We start from the raw sequence: 19279 nt of genomic DNA, 5'->3' as shown, positions 1-19279 counted from the left end.
AATGATACTCTCATACTCCTGAGGCTCTTCATCCAGCGAAGTGATAGCAGTGAGCTCAATATTAGGTTGACAGCTTTTAGAGAAATGGGTACTCAGTTGAACAATCTCTTCTGCATCTGTCACCAACATACCATTTACATTCAGCCGAGTTATTCTTTCATACACATTCTTCCTTTTACTTGCAGAATAACGACAGAATTCTTTTGAGTTTTCTTTAGCTTGCACAGCCAGTTTCTTTCCTTTCACACACTTAGCTTTTCGTACAATGTAGTTTCGACTCTTCTGGTCTGCTACTTATAAATTTTCACAACTGATATCTTTGTGAACACAGTATTGCTTTTGAATACTCTTTTTATTTAAAATTATTAAGATTGCACATCCATTTCATTCCTATCCTATTCATTCTTCAAATAATAATGAAATTCCAATATTGCATCGATTAAATATTGTTTTAAATGCTTCCCATGCACTATCGATATCCTTCCCATCCAACAACTATTACCATGGCACAGAACCCAACGTACTCCTCGAGTGGTCATAAGTTCCTGCTTTGTAGTTCTGCATGTAACCTTTTCTGAATGGAACATTCATAAACTTAGAGACTTCTCGAGTTACTGCAGTCTGATCACAGTCACTAAGTGGAATCAGAGCAAGTGTGTGCTTGACTGAAACCCTCTGTCCCTATAACGATGACAGAATCAAGAGACATTTGACTGAAGACATCAAGTTGCTCTTGCCATATACGGTTTAAGGAAATCGTCTAGCAATAGCTCAATAAATTCATTTTCATTCTTCTCACGCGATTTCACAGCTATCCAATTAATGTTCGGATAATTAAAGTATCCCATTATGATTACTCCTTTCGCGGCCATCGTCTTTATTTTGTGATGTCTTTCTTCTTCACTAACAACCGATCCACCAGGTTTATAACAACACCCCACTATGTATTTGATCTCGTTAGATTCCACTTCACTCCAGATGGCTTCAAACTCACTACTCTACCACCTGAAAATTTATTGGTATTGCTGTCAGCTTTCTTCCCTAACTGGACTCGATCATCCACTATCTTTAGAAGCATACCCACTGCTCTGCTATTTATCCTCCCTAAAAATACTGTACCCTTTACACTCGATACAAGTTAGCATGTCTGCCTTTCGCCAGGTCTCATTAGTGTCTATAATCGGAGCTCAATGTATTCACCAAAACAAACTACCCCATTGTTCCTGATACTCCTAGCATTCGTGTACATGCATAAGTTACCTGCTTTCTTGTTTGTACTCATTTCTGTTGTCTGCATAATCCAGTTGGACAACTTTCTCATGTCTTTTATGCAGACATTTTTGCACATTCTTAATAATGTTCGAACTAGATGAACTGTTGTTCTTTCCAGAATCATTTCAACGATAATGCACATCACTATAAGAGTTGCATAAGACGGTCGCTCTTACATTGTCACCACCGTCCCCCTCAGTCTAAATTTCCCTGACTGCAAGGTTTCCTACCTATTAACAATTTCTTCAGACTCCTCATATCAAAATCATTCAAGTGTAAGCAGTCCTTCTTACACAAATCCATTTTTTTATTCAAACTTACATTCGTTTCTTGAACTCAGCCTATTCATAGAATCGTTTGCCATCATAACTCTACTTTTTAATCTGAAGCCGGCAATATTGCAGATGAATTGAGTTCTACTTCAGTATGGAAACCATTCTGATGCGTAATCCTCGGATAAAAATTATCTGAAAGTACATCAAATCCTATTACCCTTATGTAGACCAATAAGTTTTCCCTGTTACCATTAAAAAAAAAAAGCTGTATCTTTAGGTCTGCAACAGACCACCTATATATTATATTTGTTACTTTGATTTAGCCAATCTCATACGGAGGCGATTTCGACCCACAAAACAGGCCAAAAGAACCCACTCAATTTACTGACAATACTGGCCTCATTTAATCGCTTTGGCCCGTAATCCCAAATGACCACAACCGCTGTTTTAGTTTTCTTTGCTCCATTTTTTGCTTGTAGTATTCAATGGCATTTGCAGTATTTGCGTGTGAGTGATTCATCCTGTTATTATAATACAATATGATGAATCTATTACAAGTCATCTGTTACTCCAAATTTTCTGCACTTTTAATATTAATCCAACATACGAAAGCTTGTAATAACAGTGGTACAGTGTGGTTGTAGTGGAGCTCTCAAGTTACTCGAGTTTCTCCAAACTTTCCTTATTTTTGTTCGGAAAGGGTTAAATATGACGTAGGAGATATGCTTTGGAACGAGAGATAGCGGAATCAGTATTGCTGTCAATGAATGCTAAAAAGTGTTCCAGTGGACAGAGATAATTGGGATGATACAGGACAAAATTTAGTTCACTAAGTTTGAAGCCGAACCGCAAGCATCTCTGCTTTTCTTAAAGGAAATTACAGCAGAACAGGCCCATGAAAATTCCTACAAAGAATATCGTGGCTAATTTACTGTGGTTCTACATAATGCAGAATCACCGCGTCTATGGAAAAGTAGAGCAAATCTTTCGGAGGGACTATCAGTCATTGGATTTCTCTCTTCTGGGAAACCAAGAAGAGGGAAAGCAGGCGAAATGAGATCCTTCTTGGTGGAAAGATTGGACTGTGTTTTAGGTAACTGTAACTTGGTAAAATTACCTCTCAGGATAATGAAGAGGAGCGTTTAAGACACTGTTAATGGAAGATTTCGAAGCTTGGAATATTCAATTGATACAGAGTCTGTCAAAGAGGAATAGCGCGTACCGTCTCCGGCAAAAACTGGACAGATTGGAGTGAAAGATCACTCGTGCATAGCAGGAGGAACTGGGAAGTCTTCGGGTTCTCCAGTATCGGTGGGAAAGTCAAAATTGAAATCTTTCATCATGATTAAATCATGAGAGGGAACTTTCAATCGAATTAGACAGGATGAAAGGCAGACTATAGCATGATGGTTTGGAAAGTAAGCCTACATGCTAAACCTGATTAAGTATCAGGCGTTTCTCCAAAACATGGATGGAAGGTGACCGTATCCATGTACATAGATGGCGAGCTTCTAGATAAAGACATTTGACAGTGTATATTGCTTTAACCGGATTATCTCCCCCCCCCTTTTTTTTTTTTGAGTGAACTAAATATAGGCTTGCTTTCATCTTGTAAGACGACGTTCTAAATGCGCACAAAATATTATATAAACAAAGAAAAATAAAATCATTTTGAAGCAGAAGTTTACTCCACCAGGATAATACTAGACTGCTTTCAGGTGGGAAGTTTTCTGTACTTGGTTCTTTCAAGAGTTAGATGTGGATTTATTGATTTTATTTCAACTGTTTCGAGCTGCAGCGTAGGCCGAGTGATATTTTGGTCTCCAGAGAGAATTTTTATTTATTTATTTAGACTAGAGGAGCAAGTAATAGGAGTAAAAACTGAACCATAACATTGATAACTGTTCGAATAGTAGAGCGACGTTTCGTACCTTGGTCACGAAGACGAAAATACCTCGAAGGAAACCCTGATAATCTTTAAACTCTTTCTTACTGAAATCTAAGAAACAAACCAACTTAGAACGCGATTCGATGAAATAAAGTAATTTTGTAACGATTCTTGTTACAAACGGTAACAGGAATCGTACAGACCCATGTTTGTGCTCTGTGGGTTTTACGTGGTTATTACGTGGTACCTCCAAGGAGTGCAAAGACTCATCAAGGGAGGGCACCTCCTTTACAACTCTCCGTCTCCACCACTCAATTTCACCAACTACAGCAAACCACCTCATCTACACCAACGCCATCTATTTCCCACCGTCACCACTAGTATTTTCACAAACAAAAGGCTGCGGGATTCGAACCCGCAGCCATTTGGCTGGAGAACGGATACGCTAACCACTCGGCCACCAGGCCGGGTTCTTATGAGATCAGCGAATACTGAATGATAGATTAGCCTTAATTCGGACTCACTTCTGAAAAAGGTTGCCTGAAGCAATTTCGTGAAATATTTTACACATAAAGATTAGAAGCTTATAGCTATCCACATTTCTCTAATTTGTAGGTTGTACGCAGAGGGATCCTTAGATTTCTGCTCGAAATCGATTGATTGTACATTGATTTTTGACTTACGACTGTTTTCTGGCACTGGCAGTACCGGACCCAGATAATTTCGCGCCCCGGGTGTGTGTGTGTGTGTGTGTGTGTGTAGCTCAGTGGATGTGGCGTTTGCACACCGTGCCGCTTGACTGCACGAAGGAAGACTTGCTTTCGAATCTAGCCAGCGACTAGAGGACATTTTTGTCGGCCTGGTCGGCAAAGTGGTTAGCGTATCCGCTCTCCCGCCAAACGCTGCGGGCTTGAATCCCGCCGTGGGCATGGATGTTTGTGATTGTCTGTGAAAATAATAGTGGTGATGGTGGACAGTGGATCGCGTTGGTGTAGATGAGGCGGTTCGTGGATGAGGTTGAGTGGTGGAGACGGAGAGTTGTAGAGTAGGTGCCCTCCCTCGATGAGTCTCAGTACTCCCTGGAGGCGTCAAATAATAATAATAATAATAATAATAATAATAATAATATATACAATATATATTTAAGTACTTTCTAATTGTAAGTATTTTTTCAATTATTAATAATTTCTTTCTTTTGCGATTTTCAATAGAAAATGAATTTTTATGTTCTTTCAATATTTGCATATTCTCGGAGTGGAAGAAAGTAGATCAATGATTCCATTGCCAGGTAATCATTTTTGGAAGGAGCGCACGCTCTAAGGCCCTAGTGTCAGCTTTAGTTCTGGTCAGCCCACCCCTTAATCCGGCACTGATCGAGGTTACATTTGGTTTCCTAATGCTAGAGAAAAAATCCAAAGTGTCCATTCAGTGAAATTATTACAAAAATCAGGTGACTAAAATCGAAACAGATCCACCACTCTTCGGGTAATTAGGATCTGACAAGAACTGGTAAGTACTCAAATGGTAAGATATGGTAAGTACTCAAAGACCTACTGAACAGCGCGAGCATAATTTCAATGTAGCAGACCAGTCGCGCAACCTAAAGAGGTTTTGAGAGCACTTTGTGTAACACGAGCATGGCGACATTGCCGAGGGATACCAAGAATGACTTTTGGGTTGAGTCATTCTACCTAAACGTATTGTAACCCAATTCTGTGGCACAACTGGATGACTCGGATTAATCCATATTCAACTTCAGTGCTAGTGATCTCAGATTATTCACCGATTAACAGCCTTCGATAAATTCATAAAACACTCGTCCCGTTGTCACGCTATACCACTTCGATCGTGCACCACCGCATATGAAACTGCAGCGAAGGGAGATGGAGGAATAAAACTCTGGTTGCACTCCAAACATTGTGAGTGCTCAAGCATTACTTTCGGAACGTCCCTCGCCTGTCTCTTACTTTTAAATCGACACGTGAATGCTACAGTGTATCAGAATTTTATTTCCAACCCCGGGTGCATCGCTTCATGCTCGCACTTTATTCATCTCGTAACAACGTAAGGCATCAGCACAGCATGTCACGAGCAGGCGATTATTCGAAAGTGGTTCCAGGCGCATAAGTTCGCCATTCTGCATCGGTCTACTCAGCCACCGAAGCTCAAACTAGTCAAGCATCTATGGCGAAGTGGGATGGACTTTTCTCAATAAGGAGATCAGTCATCGTCCACCATGGCATCTGCTGGATCAGGAGTTCTCAAACTTTTTCTACGACGGAACACTTCACAAATCCTTAGATTTTCACGGAACACCTTGGTTATTTTGTAATGCATTAATTAATTGGTAATTTAGATTATTTTTATTATTTTATTAATGAATAATTGATAATTATTAATTAATAATTAATTAAACATCAATTAAACCATCATTAAATTAATTTCTGCTGATTTTCATCGACATATCCTATTCTGATCACCAAACATTTATATTCTAAGTACTTACGAGTGAATGCAGACTTTTTCTCTTGTGTGCTGGTAGTTTTCCCCTCCTTTTGTACATCCTGGAGATTTTTGTAGGCTGGTGATGGATGACTCACTATCTGTTCAGTCCCAAACACCTTCAATAAGAGATTTCTTAATACCAAAATTAAACAAAGTGCCTTGTCTCTTGTTCATATTAGAATTTCAATCTGTATTCCTATTACTTTTAAAAAATCACGGCACTACGGTTTCGAAACTTTCACCCTACAATACGAACTTGCGAAGAAAGTATTCAGCATTACTAGATTTGAGAACCGGATACAGACTACCTTGATCTTCAATTTCAGTGGAAACATTTTCTTTATACTTCCTTGCTGATTGGTCACTGACCTTTGCAACACAGATGTTATTTCTTTCAGTTTGGAGAACAGAGGATACGCCGCCCATTGTTGTAATCGGCTTGCAGACAATTTTTATGATCGGTCATAAACAGTGGTATTCTCTTTCCCAAATGTTGAAAGGTTTCGATGTGTGAAAATTAACGATACACAGACGTTATTAGGCGTTCTGGGTTTGAGCTTTTCGACATATTCACGAATATTATTCTCCTCAGAATATTTCCATTATAAAATATTTATTCATGAAAAATGCTTAGAAAACTATAATGACAAATTCCAGAACTTCTCGCGGGACACAGTTTGAGAAACCCTGTGCTGAATGATGCAATCGAGTCTGGATAAGCCGACATTCCCGTGGAATGCTATCGGCATCTTGTGCAATCGATGGACTCAGGGATTGAGTTGGAAATGTCACCAGCTATTAGGTACTCGTATTTAATAAACTAAAAGGTCAGTGTAGATATAAAATAGATATTAAAAAAAAAACCGAAAGACTTCTTTACCTATAAAAAGTGAACCAGAATTAAATCGAACTCTTAACTCTATTGTGTACTAACAACGCAGCATGTTGTGGCCCACATCGAGACACTGCAAAGAGTTTTAGTGGTATGTCTGAAGCGATACGAGTTAACCTACAAAGCCATTTAGCAAGCAATGAAGACGGATTCGCCTTGGGTGGAGACATTTCTCAACTTAATCGAGTAAATAAATTAACATAAAATTCCTATCCCGAATTACTCTAAAAGGTCGATGTACCAAGGCATGTAAGACGAAAGAATTTGCCCTCTCATCACTTTCGTTATCTCCACGACGAATTATTTTCCCGTCATTCTCCAGATTTCCTATCATCCGGTACTCCCTTGCAAGGAAAACTGTGAAGTGATTATAACTAGATTCCTTCGGACTTTAAAGCAAACATTCTTTTTACGGTACTCAAGTATTATTTTTAAGAATATCTTCAGAATAGACTATCAAAAAAATAATTTTGGATGCAAATTCTTCAGTTTACAGGAGGATTTCGCCGAAGAAATCCAAGAAATATTATTCACCCCTCGGGTTTTATTTGTTTAAATCAAAAAGACTAAATTATTTTCTCTTAATACAAGCTGCGTTTTAAGGATGTTCGTTGACCAAAATAAAACCAAATGGAAGCGATTTTCATTGTAATTGCCTCCCAGCGACCTTTGATACTGCAGCCATTGGACACGCACACAACCGTACGAGAGCTCGGTGGATATAACGGGAAATTGCAAACAGAACAATCGATCAACGCTTCGTGGACTAGCGCACACACACACACATCAGCAAGACCTGTTCCGCAAGAGAAGGAGAATTTCAAAAGTCAATCAACTGTGTGATGAGTAAACGTTGAGAACCGTTAGGTTCACTTGACCCGATTCTCATTATGTCAAGTGACCCAAACGAGTCTGTTGGTTAAGTGTTGTCCATCAGTCGCTTTATGGCTGACCTTGCGGCAATTGCTACCCTCATTATTATTTCAATAACGTCTTTGGGTCGAAAGGCTTTGTCGACCCTGGTGGGGCAACGATGCGGATCACTGGTCACCATGGAAGTGACCAGCGAGACGAAAAGAATGAGAGAGGGAAAGTTCAGGAAGTTCCTCGGCGTTTCTTTCGACAATGGGGGTGGTCACAACTCACGCGCTTTGATCATCTGTTTTGCGTGATGGGCGCTTCCGTGAGTTCTTCGCTGACAACTGAATTGCGAGCGCGAGACGCTTTCTTGCTTCTGTTTTCACTCTTTGTGCTTCTCTTTTTTTTTTATTTCTGTCACATGCCATCTGTTATTTCTGTGTTTATTGCAACCTTTAAATCATAAACACTTCCGCATACGAAACAAGGAAACTTTCGCTGTCTGTTCATCCAGACAAGAGAACTAAAGAGAATTTTTTTTTTTTTTTTTTTTTTTTTTTTTGCACAGCTTCGTGGTGGGAATCCGTCCGTTAATAATGAACATCTTAAGTTCACTATGGCGTACCGTTTTCAGCAATAGTCAAGTTTTCACCGCCCTCCACGCTTCCTTGGCACTCCCACCTAATTGAAATTGGGAATCTAAAGCACGTTAGTAGCACTGGGTTTGTGCTAACAGTTATATAATTCATGAACCTTGCCCTAGATACTGAAGCAACTCTTTTCATGCAACAGTGAAGCCTCCAATAAGAAAGGGATGGCCTTATACCGGACAATGAAATTCATCGCCCACCTCAAAGACATAACATTGATGTCGTAGTGGAATTCGGACAACGACATGCAACTCTGGAAGTGGACACATCCATTTGGACAAATAAAAAAAAAAGTGATTTTTCATTGGCAGATCAGTCAGGTTAATTCAAGGCATTTCAAAACTTATGGATGATTTTAGTCTGATGTATTCATATTTATCAAAATGCCTGCGTGGCTCGGTTGGAAAGACCTGGATTAGAATTCCATTTAGGACACAAAAAACGTTTATCAGAATTTCATTGAAACTGAATCCTGATAAACGTTTTTTGTCAACCTGTCTCATACGGAGATTGATGGTTTTTTCCCTTCCAGAATATTTTTAATCCCTCAAAAGGGCAAAATCGACTAGTCAAACATGCGCAATTTGCACACATTTAAACATAAACGAAAGACTAACAAATCTTGTCCTAAAATTATGGTTACGAAGGGGAATTTCAAAAGTCAATCAATTGTGTGATGAGTAAACGTTGAGAACCGTTAGATTCACTTGTGCCGATTCTCATTATGAAACCCAATTAAGATGAATAATAATATCGCAGTCATGATCAAAATCATCCCCATGAAGTGTCGGTCCCACTGTGTAGTTCGAAGACATTAAGCATTTTAAAATTAGGGTTGCAATTTTAAAATTAAATCTGATTTTGATCAGTACAATAAATCAGGTTTTATTGTACTGATTTATTATAAGCCTCATCCAAATAACCAAAAAATCTCTTTGGGAAGACAGGAATTTCGGACTTGAAATAAAAAATCAGAACTACAAAGATTAACCACTATTAAATTCGTAATTATAAAAATACGATTGATTGCTTATCGTTATGGAAATATCCAATACGATAACGTAAAGCATTCCTCGGGCGAATGACTTGAATTTTATTAGCATATTAATTATTTGTCACTTGTTAATATTAATGAACTTAAGATCGCCTTGTACGTACTGAGTCAGTACAAAGATTACATTTTAATTAGATGGAATTAAATTATAATTAAAATGGCAAATAAGAACATTTGGGATTGGACTGTTTAAAAATGAAATAGCGAGTGTTCACTTATCGTAAACATCAGCAAAAAATATTGCATTTAAACTTTTTTTTTTTTTTAGCTGTTGCTAATACGAGAGTAGCTCATTGCTATTCGTAGATGACATTCATTTCAGAACATTCTTTCAGTTTATTTTTCATTCATCATTTCTTCTAACTGAAACGTAGTACTTCAACATGAACGATATGACGTCACGCACTCACTCCATCAAATTCCATTCGCTCCCGAGTTTGGAGCGAAAGAGTCGAAGTGTGACTGCGATGTGACGCAAAGCACGCACCTCCAACTGGCGCTCCGTCTAACAGTCTCCGCAGAGAGAGAGAGAACGGGCATGAGGACAGTGACCTTCGTACACAAGAGGATCTTCGAGATGCGTACGACACGGGTGACTTCCGAGCATACCCGAAACACTTCCTGGTTCAAAGATGGCCGCCTGCCGATGACTCGAAAACGGAAAGAAAACGTGGGGGGGTGGGGGGGGGGAGTAGAAGGTGTCCGCAAGGGACCGTTACATGACGAGGGGGAATGGGGGTGAGAGGGAGACCCCCCTATAAAGATAAGTTATTAGAGACGTGTGGATGACACAAAGGTGTTCGAGGTCTGTCATCAGGTGAATCTAGCGTCTCGAAAACGAATCATTAGAGATACCTGAAAAGCTCTCAATGATCCGAAACGGTTCATAAACATTTTCTTTTGTGTTCAAAAGTCTTGTGATTCGTTACAGCTGCAACAAACTATTATTATAAATCGTTCTTAAAACTGCTTCTCCATTCTTTGGTTTCTTTCGACAGTGTAGTTATGATATCGTATGGATTCCTGGGGATCATATAATAATAAAATTAGGTTGAGGGACTTACCTTGCGTGAGCTGCAGTAGAAGTGACAAGACTAGGTTTAGTAACGGGGCCCCTTTCACTGCTTTCATGATGATTTCCGAGTACTTTCTTCCCTTGATAGCCCTACAGGAGGAAAAACACAAGCAAGATGAGTTTCCAGTGTTGCTCTCCAGGCCTCATGACATCGGAATCAGTTAAATCGTCATACATACCATTATGTAGTTCGACAAAATTGTCCACACATACTTAAACAGCAGATTCACCCACTAATCACATTCCTACAATACCTTTTAGTGCTGTCACCTCAATAAGCTATATTTACATGACAATTGCAGCGCTCAAGTAAATGACCTAAAACTTATTCGTTGTTATTAATATTAATAACTTAACACGTATGAAACCAACAGTAATAACTTTAATGAATTAAAGGTACAAATATTTCGTACTGAAATTAACAGTACATCATCAGTGTAGAACAAACAGTTAAAAGGAATGGAACAAAGTATACAGAACAGTCGGTGGATTACCAATTAAAACTGTTGCCGCATGCTAGAAAATTAATATTAATAAAATATTATTAAATAATTCTTAAAAACTATTTCATTGATGGTTGCATAAGATGAGAATCTCCCAAACTTTTGGGAGAGAGACAGTCATTTTGATTCAAATTCGGCCGATGTAAAAGGGCTTCGCAACTTTCTTTGAAAAGGCATTCATATTCAAACTTGCATCTGTGGAGAAGACAAGCTCTTTATCCCACTCGATATTATGTCTAGTGTCAATGCTATGTTGTGCTAGACCAGACTTATGAGATTTCATGTATTCGATATAATATAGATGTTCCTTCATTCTTTTTTCCAAAGAACGGCCTTTGTCAAAGTATGATAAATTACATTCACATGGTATCTAGTAAACACCAGCTAATGATAGAGTTGCCTGTTTGTCTTTTGTAGATGGCAACAAGTGAGAAATTTTGTTGATAGGAAATTCGTTGTTAGAATTAGGAAAAATGTCTAGACAAGACTTTCACGACTGCTTTTATCTTTTATTTATTTTTTATTTTTTATTTTTGGTGGGGAGGGGGTATGTTAGAGCAAAATGAAAGTACTACAGTATTTCTCGTCATGCCAAATGCATTTTGTTTCCATATACATCATTTAAAATCCATTTGACTTTTTGCACATAAACACTTCTTAACTAGTGGTATTCCACGGAGCTGTTGAATAAATAAGTGATCATCACAAGGCTTACGTACTTTTACATGCCGAGCGGGAATCAAGAGATTGCGACAGATCAGCGATCGGTGAAAATCAATGTGCAGTCTAGTTTATATGCGTCTGATTTTTTTTTATTTATTTCCATGTTCTATTAGTGTAAAATATTGTCTTGTAATCACTGGTGTTAATTTGGGTTGAAAATGTAGGGGATGGAGATAAGACTTGAAACTAACCCTTCCGCTTAATTTTGCATTTACAGTTTAACATCCAGGGATAGATGGCTTTGACATAAGCTCTGCTGTTTTTTTTAATCAAAAGAAATATTGAAGATCTAGGTTTATGTGATAAGAACATTCAAGTTATTGAACACATCTTCAATACCTTTTAAAGATGCATTTTATTCTTATTTAAAAAGACTAACGCCTACTATCATGCAAGGCAAAATGAAGCCGCATATTGCAATGTGAGAAACACTTAAAAGTGCAAATGGAATCAGTTGATTCCATTGAAAGACAACATTGTTTTAAGTGGGGAGGGGGTATGTTAGAGCAAAATGAAAGTACTACAGTATTTCTCGTCATGCCAAATGCATTTTGTTTCCATATACATCATTTAAAATCCATTTGACTTTTTGCACATAAACACTTCTTAACTAGTGGTATTCCACGGAGCTGTTGAATAAATAAGTGATCATCACAAGGCTTACGTACTTTTACATGCCGAGCGGGAATCAAGAGATTGCGACAGATCAGCGATCGGTGAAAATCAATGTGCAGTCTAGTTTATATGCGTCTGATTTTTTTTTATTTATTTCCATGTTCTATTAGTGTAAAATATTGTCTTGTAATCACTGGTGTTAATTTGGGTTGAAAATGTAGGGGATGGAGATAAGACTTGAAACTAACCCTTCCGCTTAATTTTGCATTTACAGTTTAACATCCAGGGATAGATGGCTTTGACATAAGCTCTGCTGTTTTTTTTAATCAAAAGAAATATTGAAGATCTAGGTTTATGTGATAAGAACATTCAAGTTATTGAACACATCTTCAATACCTTTTAAAGATGCATTTTATTCTTATTTAAAAAGACTAACGCCTACTATCATGCAAGGCAAAATGAAGCCGCATATTGCAATGTGAGAAACACTTAAAAGTGCAAATGGAATCAGTTGATTCCATTGAAAGACAACATTGTTTTAAGTAAGAGGGAGACATCATTTTCACAAGTGAAAAAAAAAAAAAAACTGCAGGATATCGAACATTGGCAGGGCTCACCTAGAAAACTTGTCGCTCTGCTCAGTTACTTAGCTCTGAATTTGATGCCGAAGCTATAAAGGAAAAGTTTGAAAACACTGCACACAGAATTAACAAGGAACTCAGCGTGTGTGATTTTAGGATGGCCATCTCAACTGAAGCAAGTCAGTAGCAGAGTAGCAAATTATCCCACTGACAACGTGCGCAGAATAAAACACTTTTATATTACAAAGCAAATTAAGGTCTTTGCGAAATGAAAAGTACCACTCACTGCAGATGTTTATTGGCATGCCATGAAAACCATATTAGGCGGATTGGTCCCTCTATTCCACTAAGAACCGATCAAAAAGAAATTAACCGGACAATGTATTTACATTCATAACAAAAAGCACCCCCCCCATAGTATTAAGTCGAAACCGCATGATCATGTTTTAATATTTCCAGATTAATGTAGTTTGAAAAGGATATAAAAAAAATACCATTTCTTGTCCAATAAACAAAATAAACCTTAATAGTAAAGTCGCTTTTTATCTTGATCCATTTCATAAATTCTCTTCCAGTAAATGAATTCATCGGGCATTTTTCTTCTTTTAAAAAAAACCGAATTCAGCTGGTCGTGGAGTTGAAAAAAAAATTAAGCAGCACTACATCTCTGGAACAGATCCTCCTCCCCACAATAAATCCTAACTGAAGAGAACGCAACACACGCGTGATACACAACTAATACTAGTTAGAATTAGGAACACAAGATGACAGCAATGTTTGCTATATTCTCACTTTCACAGAGCACTCCAGATGACAATTCATTTTTACCAGTGGCAAAAAGTGAGCAAATTATCGATTTGAAGTTCAGGCAACAGGAATAACACCGAACAAAGTTTCTTTAGCCTTATGTTTTGCTATTTCACTGCTATGAACCCGAACAGTTGTTTCTTTATTAAAAAGTTTATATAAATGCAACAAAATGGCTCAGAGTGCGTCGTTTAAGTACAAAAGATATTTTAGGAACTCCTTCTGTTAACCTTATGAACGCTACAAACGAATATTTTGGGGGTGAGGACTCAAATACTTGGGATTACTGCTTTTGAAGTATTGTGCAATGAGAGACACTGTCAGGATTTATGCAAAATTAGGTAATGACGCAATTTTCATTTTCATTTCATATTTTCCAACCCTCTATCGGTGCTCTTTAAGAGGACTGAGAGGGAAGATTAGTGACAAATCAAAAAACAAGATGGCCAAACATTAAAAATCAAATTTTTTGCATTTATGTTAACGAAAGACTGGATGCTTGTTCCAAATGAAACTTAATTCACTTTACTGAATTTACAGAGAGCGGGTCCAGTGGTTATGCCTCCAATTGAGTTCCTATCACTGATGTTATCCACAGGAGCCAGTGTTGGGCTCGCTGATTTAATTTCTTTTCTAATAAATGATACTGATCACAGAATTAGAAGTCTAATGTCTAAATTAGCAGAAGACACCTAAATGGAAAGGGTAGTTAATGATGATTAAGGGGCTTTTTTTTTCTCTTCTTCAAGCAGAGAATGTATTTCATTGGTCTGAGAAATGGCGAGATTTCTGTCTGATTATCCCACCTAAAGAAGGCTGGACCTTTTGGCAAATGGTGGTTTAACAGTTCAAATATTAAACTCCATCTTGGTAACAAACATTCAAGGCAAAGAATGGACTCAAGTTTCACTGGAAGATGAAAAGGAAGCATGAATAGTTCAATAGGAAAATGTTGGAACCAAAACGTAATAAGGCAGCCAGAACTGCAAGTAGTTTTCTTTAATTTTTAGGAATTTTGCTGGAAGATATTAACTTGAAAAATACTGATTATCTGGAACATTGTAGTCAAATATAAAGTTGTTATCTAAGAAAAGATATTAACATACTGTAGAAAGTGCCGAGGTCAGCGAGCGGATTGGCTTTTCGAATGACTGGATGAAGGTGAAGATTATAATTGTGTAAGCTAAAAACCTAGGGGGGTGGGAATCTTATTCACCTCGTCTGCAAGCTGTTAAGCAAATAAAAAAAAAAGTTGGGTTATGTTTTTTTTTTTTTTTTTTTTGTAAGCAATTGCACGCTAGAGAAGATAATCTGACCTAATAAAGGGGCAGTGGAACTTACACTTCATGAAATATTCCTTTGGTGAAAGAGTAGTCGGTCGTTTAAATAACCTTCTGAGAGGTACTGGACCAGCAAAACAAACAACTCGAATAAATTAAAAGAAAAGGGTGGGGTGGGGGGAGCTTCTATACAAGTATTTGGAATGCATTGATTTAGCTTAAATGGTATGCCTACAGTCAACACTGAATCCGAAATGTTCTTATTGGCAATTGTTTTATTTTGGTGCAAATCTTGTTGATTGTTCTACAAGTTCCAAGGAATTTAGTGCATGATGTTTAATACTTGTTGAAAATTTCTCCACTTGGTTATACTGTAAATTAAAGATACCAAGAAATTATATACTTGGTTTAATCCTTTATCCAAGTGTAAGCAAACAAGTTTGCGCCTGAACTATTTTCAGGACTGGGGCAACTCGTGGTATTGACTTCACATCACTTGCCTTAGTATAATATGTGCTTTGCGTTGTGGGATACTAAATGATCACACCATACAAGTGATCACAACTTATACCACCTTTACCACGAGTTGCCCCAGTCCTGAAAATAGTTCAGGCGCAAACTTGTTTGCTTACACTGGATAAAGGATTAAACCAAGAATATAATTTCTTGGTATCTTTAATTTAGAGTTTAATACCGATGAATACATTCTTAGAAGATCAATCTATAGAATGAGATAATTTTACCCGTTTTAAATGCGAGCTGTACTATTTCTAAAGTTAAATTTTACTTTATTTCTCATACTTCTTGCAGACTAAGGAATTGACCTCCAGATGGAAGAATTCTAAAATTTTGTTCAGTCTATTCGGTCTTCTGCACGTTTCTTGACGGTGCCTAAAAACTTCCCTGGGTAAGCCTGAAAGGTCCATCGGCAATTTAGGGAGAAGCAGTGGTCAGGTGACTTTGTAAGCCGTCATCTGACCATCTAATGCAAGACGATCTCGAATAAAACCACGTGACATCCTTCTTAGAGATGATTTAGTTACCTTGACAACCACTGTAGTAATTATAGTAATCGCACGGATGTTTATCTAACCTTTAGGAGGAAGGTTATTATCCCCTCGCACAAATAAGCAGCGGAGCGATGTCACACTCCGCAGCTCCGGTTCAAAAGCATCCGCCACAAACCACCCGACATTGCTCTACAGGCGAGCCCTAAGAAATGCAAATTCGGCTCCCAAATTTCTCTTAAAAGCACATAATAACCTCTCTTTCGTCTCCATGAATAATCAGCAGGAACTTAAAAAACCTTGTCCAGTAATGAGACGGATGCATGGGAACGAGATTAACGCACTAATTTCCCGACGACCCCCTTCACTCGCTCGCATTGTGTTGATGTATTCGATGCTGCCTGTCAGGCCTCCAATGGCTTCGAAGACAGGAAGTGACCCACGATTGCTCGCTAGGAGTTGTTTAGCTCATCGTGAATGTGACGAAAGTCCTCAGAGTTCAAACACTCGGGAATGCAAAAAGATCGTAGTGGAAGTTGCGAGATCAAGTCATGTATCGCTTCTGTTGCTTATTCTGTAAGCGAAATGCAAGCAATAAATAAATAAAAACTGGGAGGTTCTTCACTTAAATGAAATTAAGATTTTAAATGCTGCATCCCGTGTGAATAATTTGTTGCGTGACAGTACCCCCTGGCGGATGTGATTAAACACGTGCCCGCCCAGAATAGAAACTGGAACCCTTAATTGAATACAAGTTTACGATGTATACTCGCAATGGAGTGGGGCAGGGGGGAGGGGAGATCAAGATAAAACCTTCCTTATCCCATGCCTGATGGGCAATCATGCCTAAGACGAGTCGTAAAAAGGCAAAAAAAAAAAATACATCTGTGCTATTTGCAATGCGCCTATCTTGTTCACATCAAAGATTGTTTTTAATCAACCACTGATTTTTCTTACCTCAGATCTAAAATGCTTTTAATTGAACATAGTTTTCGGAATATTAAGATTTATCTTGTCTCTTACTTGTCTTATTTAGATGAGAGATTTTGTAAGAATTGGATGAGGACCTTGCTTTTAAAGCACTGAGATGTATATAAAAAGGTCCATCTTAAAGAGACGTTTCGTCAGAGTATTTGTGAGAATAAGAAGGAAAGAATTAGGGATACTAGTAGTATGTTTCGACCCGCCGGCTTGCTGAATACACAATGTAGACCCGAAATTTGGATGTTATAGCACAGTGTTTCTCAAAGTGTGATACGCGTACCCCCGGGGGTACGCTAAAGGTCGTTAGGGGGTACGTGACAATTTTCGGCTATACATAAATAAAGGAGTCATTATATTTTTCAACAAACAGTGCAATTTGAGACAACCGGGATAAAATAGGCACTAACTAATGAATCACATCCCCTCCCCAACAGAAACTGCTATATAGACCAAGCAAAACCATAGTTACCGGTGGAACATATGGTTTTGTTTGAGACCACCCCCCGTCGCTAACGTGTTAAAGTAAGAAATATATAGTGAATGTGTTTCAGATATTATGGAATTCGGTTGAAGGGAATTAGCAATTCAACTCAACTGTTGAAATGCTAATTTGTCTTTGGTTCGCGCGATCTTTTTTTAATATCGCACCAATCATATGCAGTTCTTCATAGCTGCTCTCCGTATCTCAAGTCTTGTAAATAACTGGTAATTTTTGCTTGAAATAATGGGAAAGAAGGTGACGCTATTTGGGTAGATGACTTTGACGATGCACACAAAGAAACTGTTCTCGATGCCAAAAGTAGTGATAGCGAGTAGGAGCTTTTGGTAAGTCGCACCATTTTCAGTTTTTTTCTAAAAACTTTAGTTTCCGAAAATCCCCGCCCATATCTCGCAACACGAAAGCAAAGAATACGTTGATATTGCATCTGGATCAAATGAAATTGATAAGGGTGTGTCATCTGACATCTCTAGAGAACCAACTAGGAAGAGGATGAAAAATCTTCGTAAGCATGATATCAATTACTTGAAATGTGGATTTTCATGGACGGGAAATGAAAAATCTATTCCAAATTTTGTTCTATTAAAAAGAAATCGTATTTTTTGTTTATATATTCATTTTGTTTATAGATTCAAATAAAATAGATATTTAATTTTTAATTAATATTTTAATTAATTTATTAATTTTAAATTAATTTATTCGTTTTTAATTAATTAATTTTTTTTAAATTAATTCATTCGTTTTTAATTAATTAATTAGGGGGTACTTGGTAATAATGAAAATTTAAGAAGGGCTACGCGGATATCTGAAGTTTGAGAAACACTGTTGTAGTAGAAGAAAATGAGGAAGAACAGCTTAGCCAAACATGGAGTAGAGGACGCTGAAGTTGATAACTGAAAAAACAAACTTTGCCATGACTAAGTGATTTGACACGCATCGTTTGTGATTTCAATCTATCGTGGCCAGAGGAATTTTATCTACTTTTCTAAAAAAAAGAGAAATTTATCCTCCTTGAAGGGGAAAAAACGGGCAATCAGGATGAGAATTTGCATCTCACAGAAGCTAGGGAGCGTAAAATAAAAAACAGTCAATAAAGAAATGTTAACAGGAAGTGAGGGGAAGCAATCGAACATGTGGAATGGTATATGGATATTGAAATTCAGCAAAAACATTTTGGACTTTTTAAAGAATATACAGAAGACATTAAGCATTTTTCAGTCCTGCTCGAATTAGTTCAGCCGGCTAAGTATCAAAGGTTATGTATGCACGGGTTTTTTGTTCTGATACAATACAAAATACAAAATAATAAAATACAAAAAATTTTTTTTTTGTCGAGTAAATAAGCTACTCTAATGGAGTAAAGGACAGAGTTGTTGGCAGAAACACCCCAAGCTGTTTCTGCAGAATACGCGATTAATTATCTTACATCCAATGAGGTTAGGGTGTCGCTTCGCAGGTAGTGAAATAATAAAAACGCTTAATATCAGAAGATAGAAATTTCTTGAAGTTATTTGCTTTCTGGGATGCGAGGTCTATCAAATGAGAAATAGAAGGGTTGAAATTGAGTAGGGTTGAAAAAAAATTTCTTCCCTCTTAATTAAATTTTGTTTTCATAATTTTCCTCATAAATAAGCAAAATCTTAATTTTCCTGGTCAATCCTATTTTTCAATTCCTTTTCGATTTATGTATATTATAAAAACTACGTTGGATTTAGAAAAGGACGATCATGTATAGACCCGGCCTTTTGCCTAAAATTAATAATAGAGAAAAGAAGAGAATATAATTTAGAAATACATATTGCATTTATTGA

General features: G+C 37.5%; 1 protein-coding gene across 1 annotated transcript in view; it reads right to left on the bottom strand.

Moving 5' to 3' along the window:
- The window catches only part of LOC150103730 (uncharacterized), a 108347-nt gene that overhangs the window by 72031 nt on the left and 17037 nt on the right, over positions 1 to 19279 (bottom strand). The window contains exon 2 of the mRNA XM_090397065.1: positions 10459 to 10559. Within this exon, the coding sequence (XP_090253191.1) occupies positions 10459 to 10525 (67 nt within the window). The 5' untranslated portion in view covers positions 10526 to 10559. The remainder of the gene's footprint in view (positions 1 to 10458; positions 10560 to 19279) is intronic.

The sequence above is a fragment of the Typopeltis vanoorti genome, chromosome 8, assembly GCF_054136105.1.
Source record: "Typopeltis vanoorti isolate ZY-2024b chromosome 8, IOZ_Tvanoo_1.0, whole genome shotgun sequence".
Lineage (NCBI taxonomy): Eukaryota > Metazoa > Arthropoda > Arachnida > Uropygi > Thelyphonidae > Typopeltis > Typopeltis vanoorti.
The sequence above is the reverse complement of the archived record's forward strand: the minus strand, read 5'-3'. Positions and strand labels throughout refer to the sequence as shown.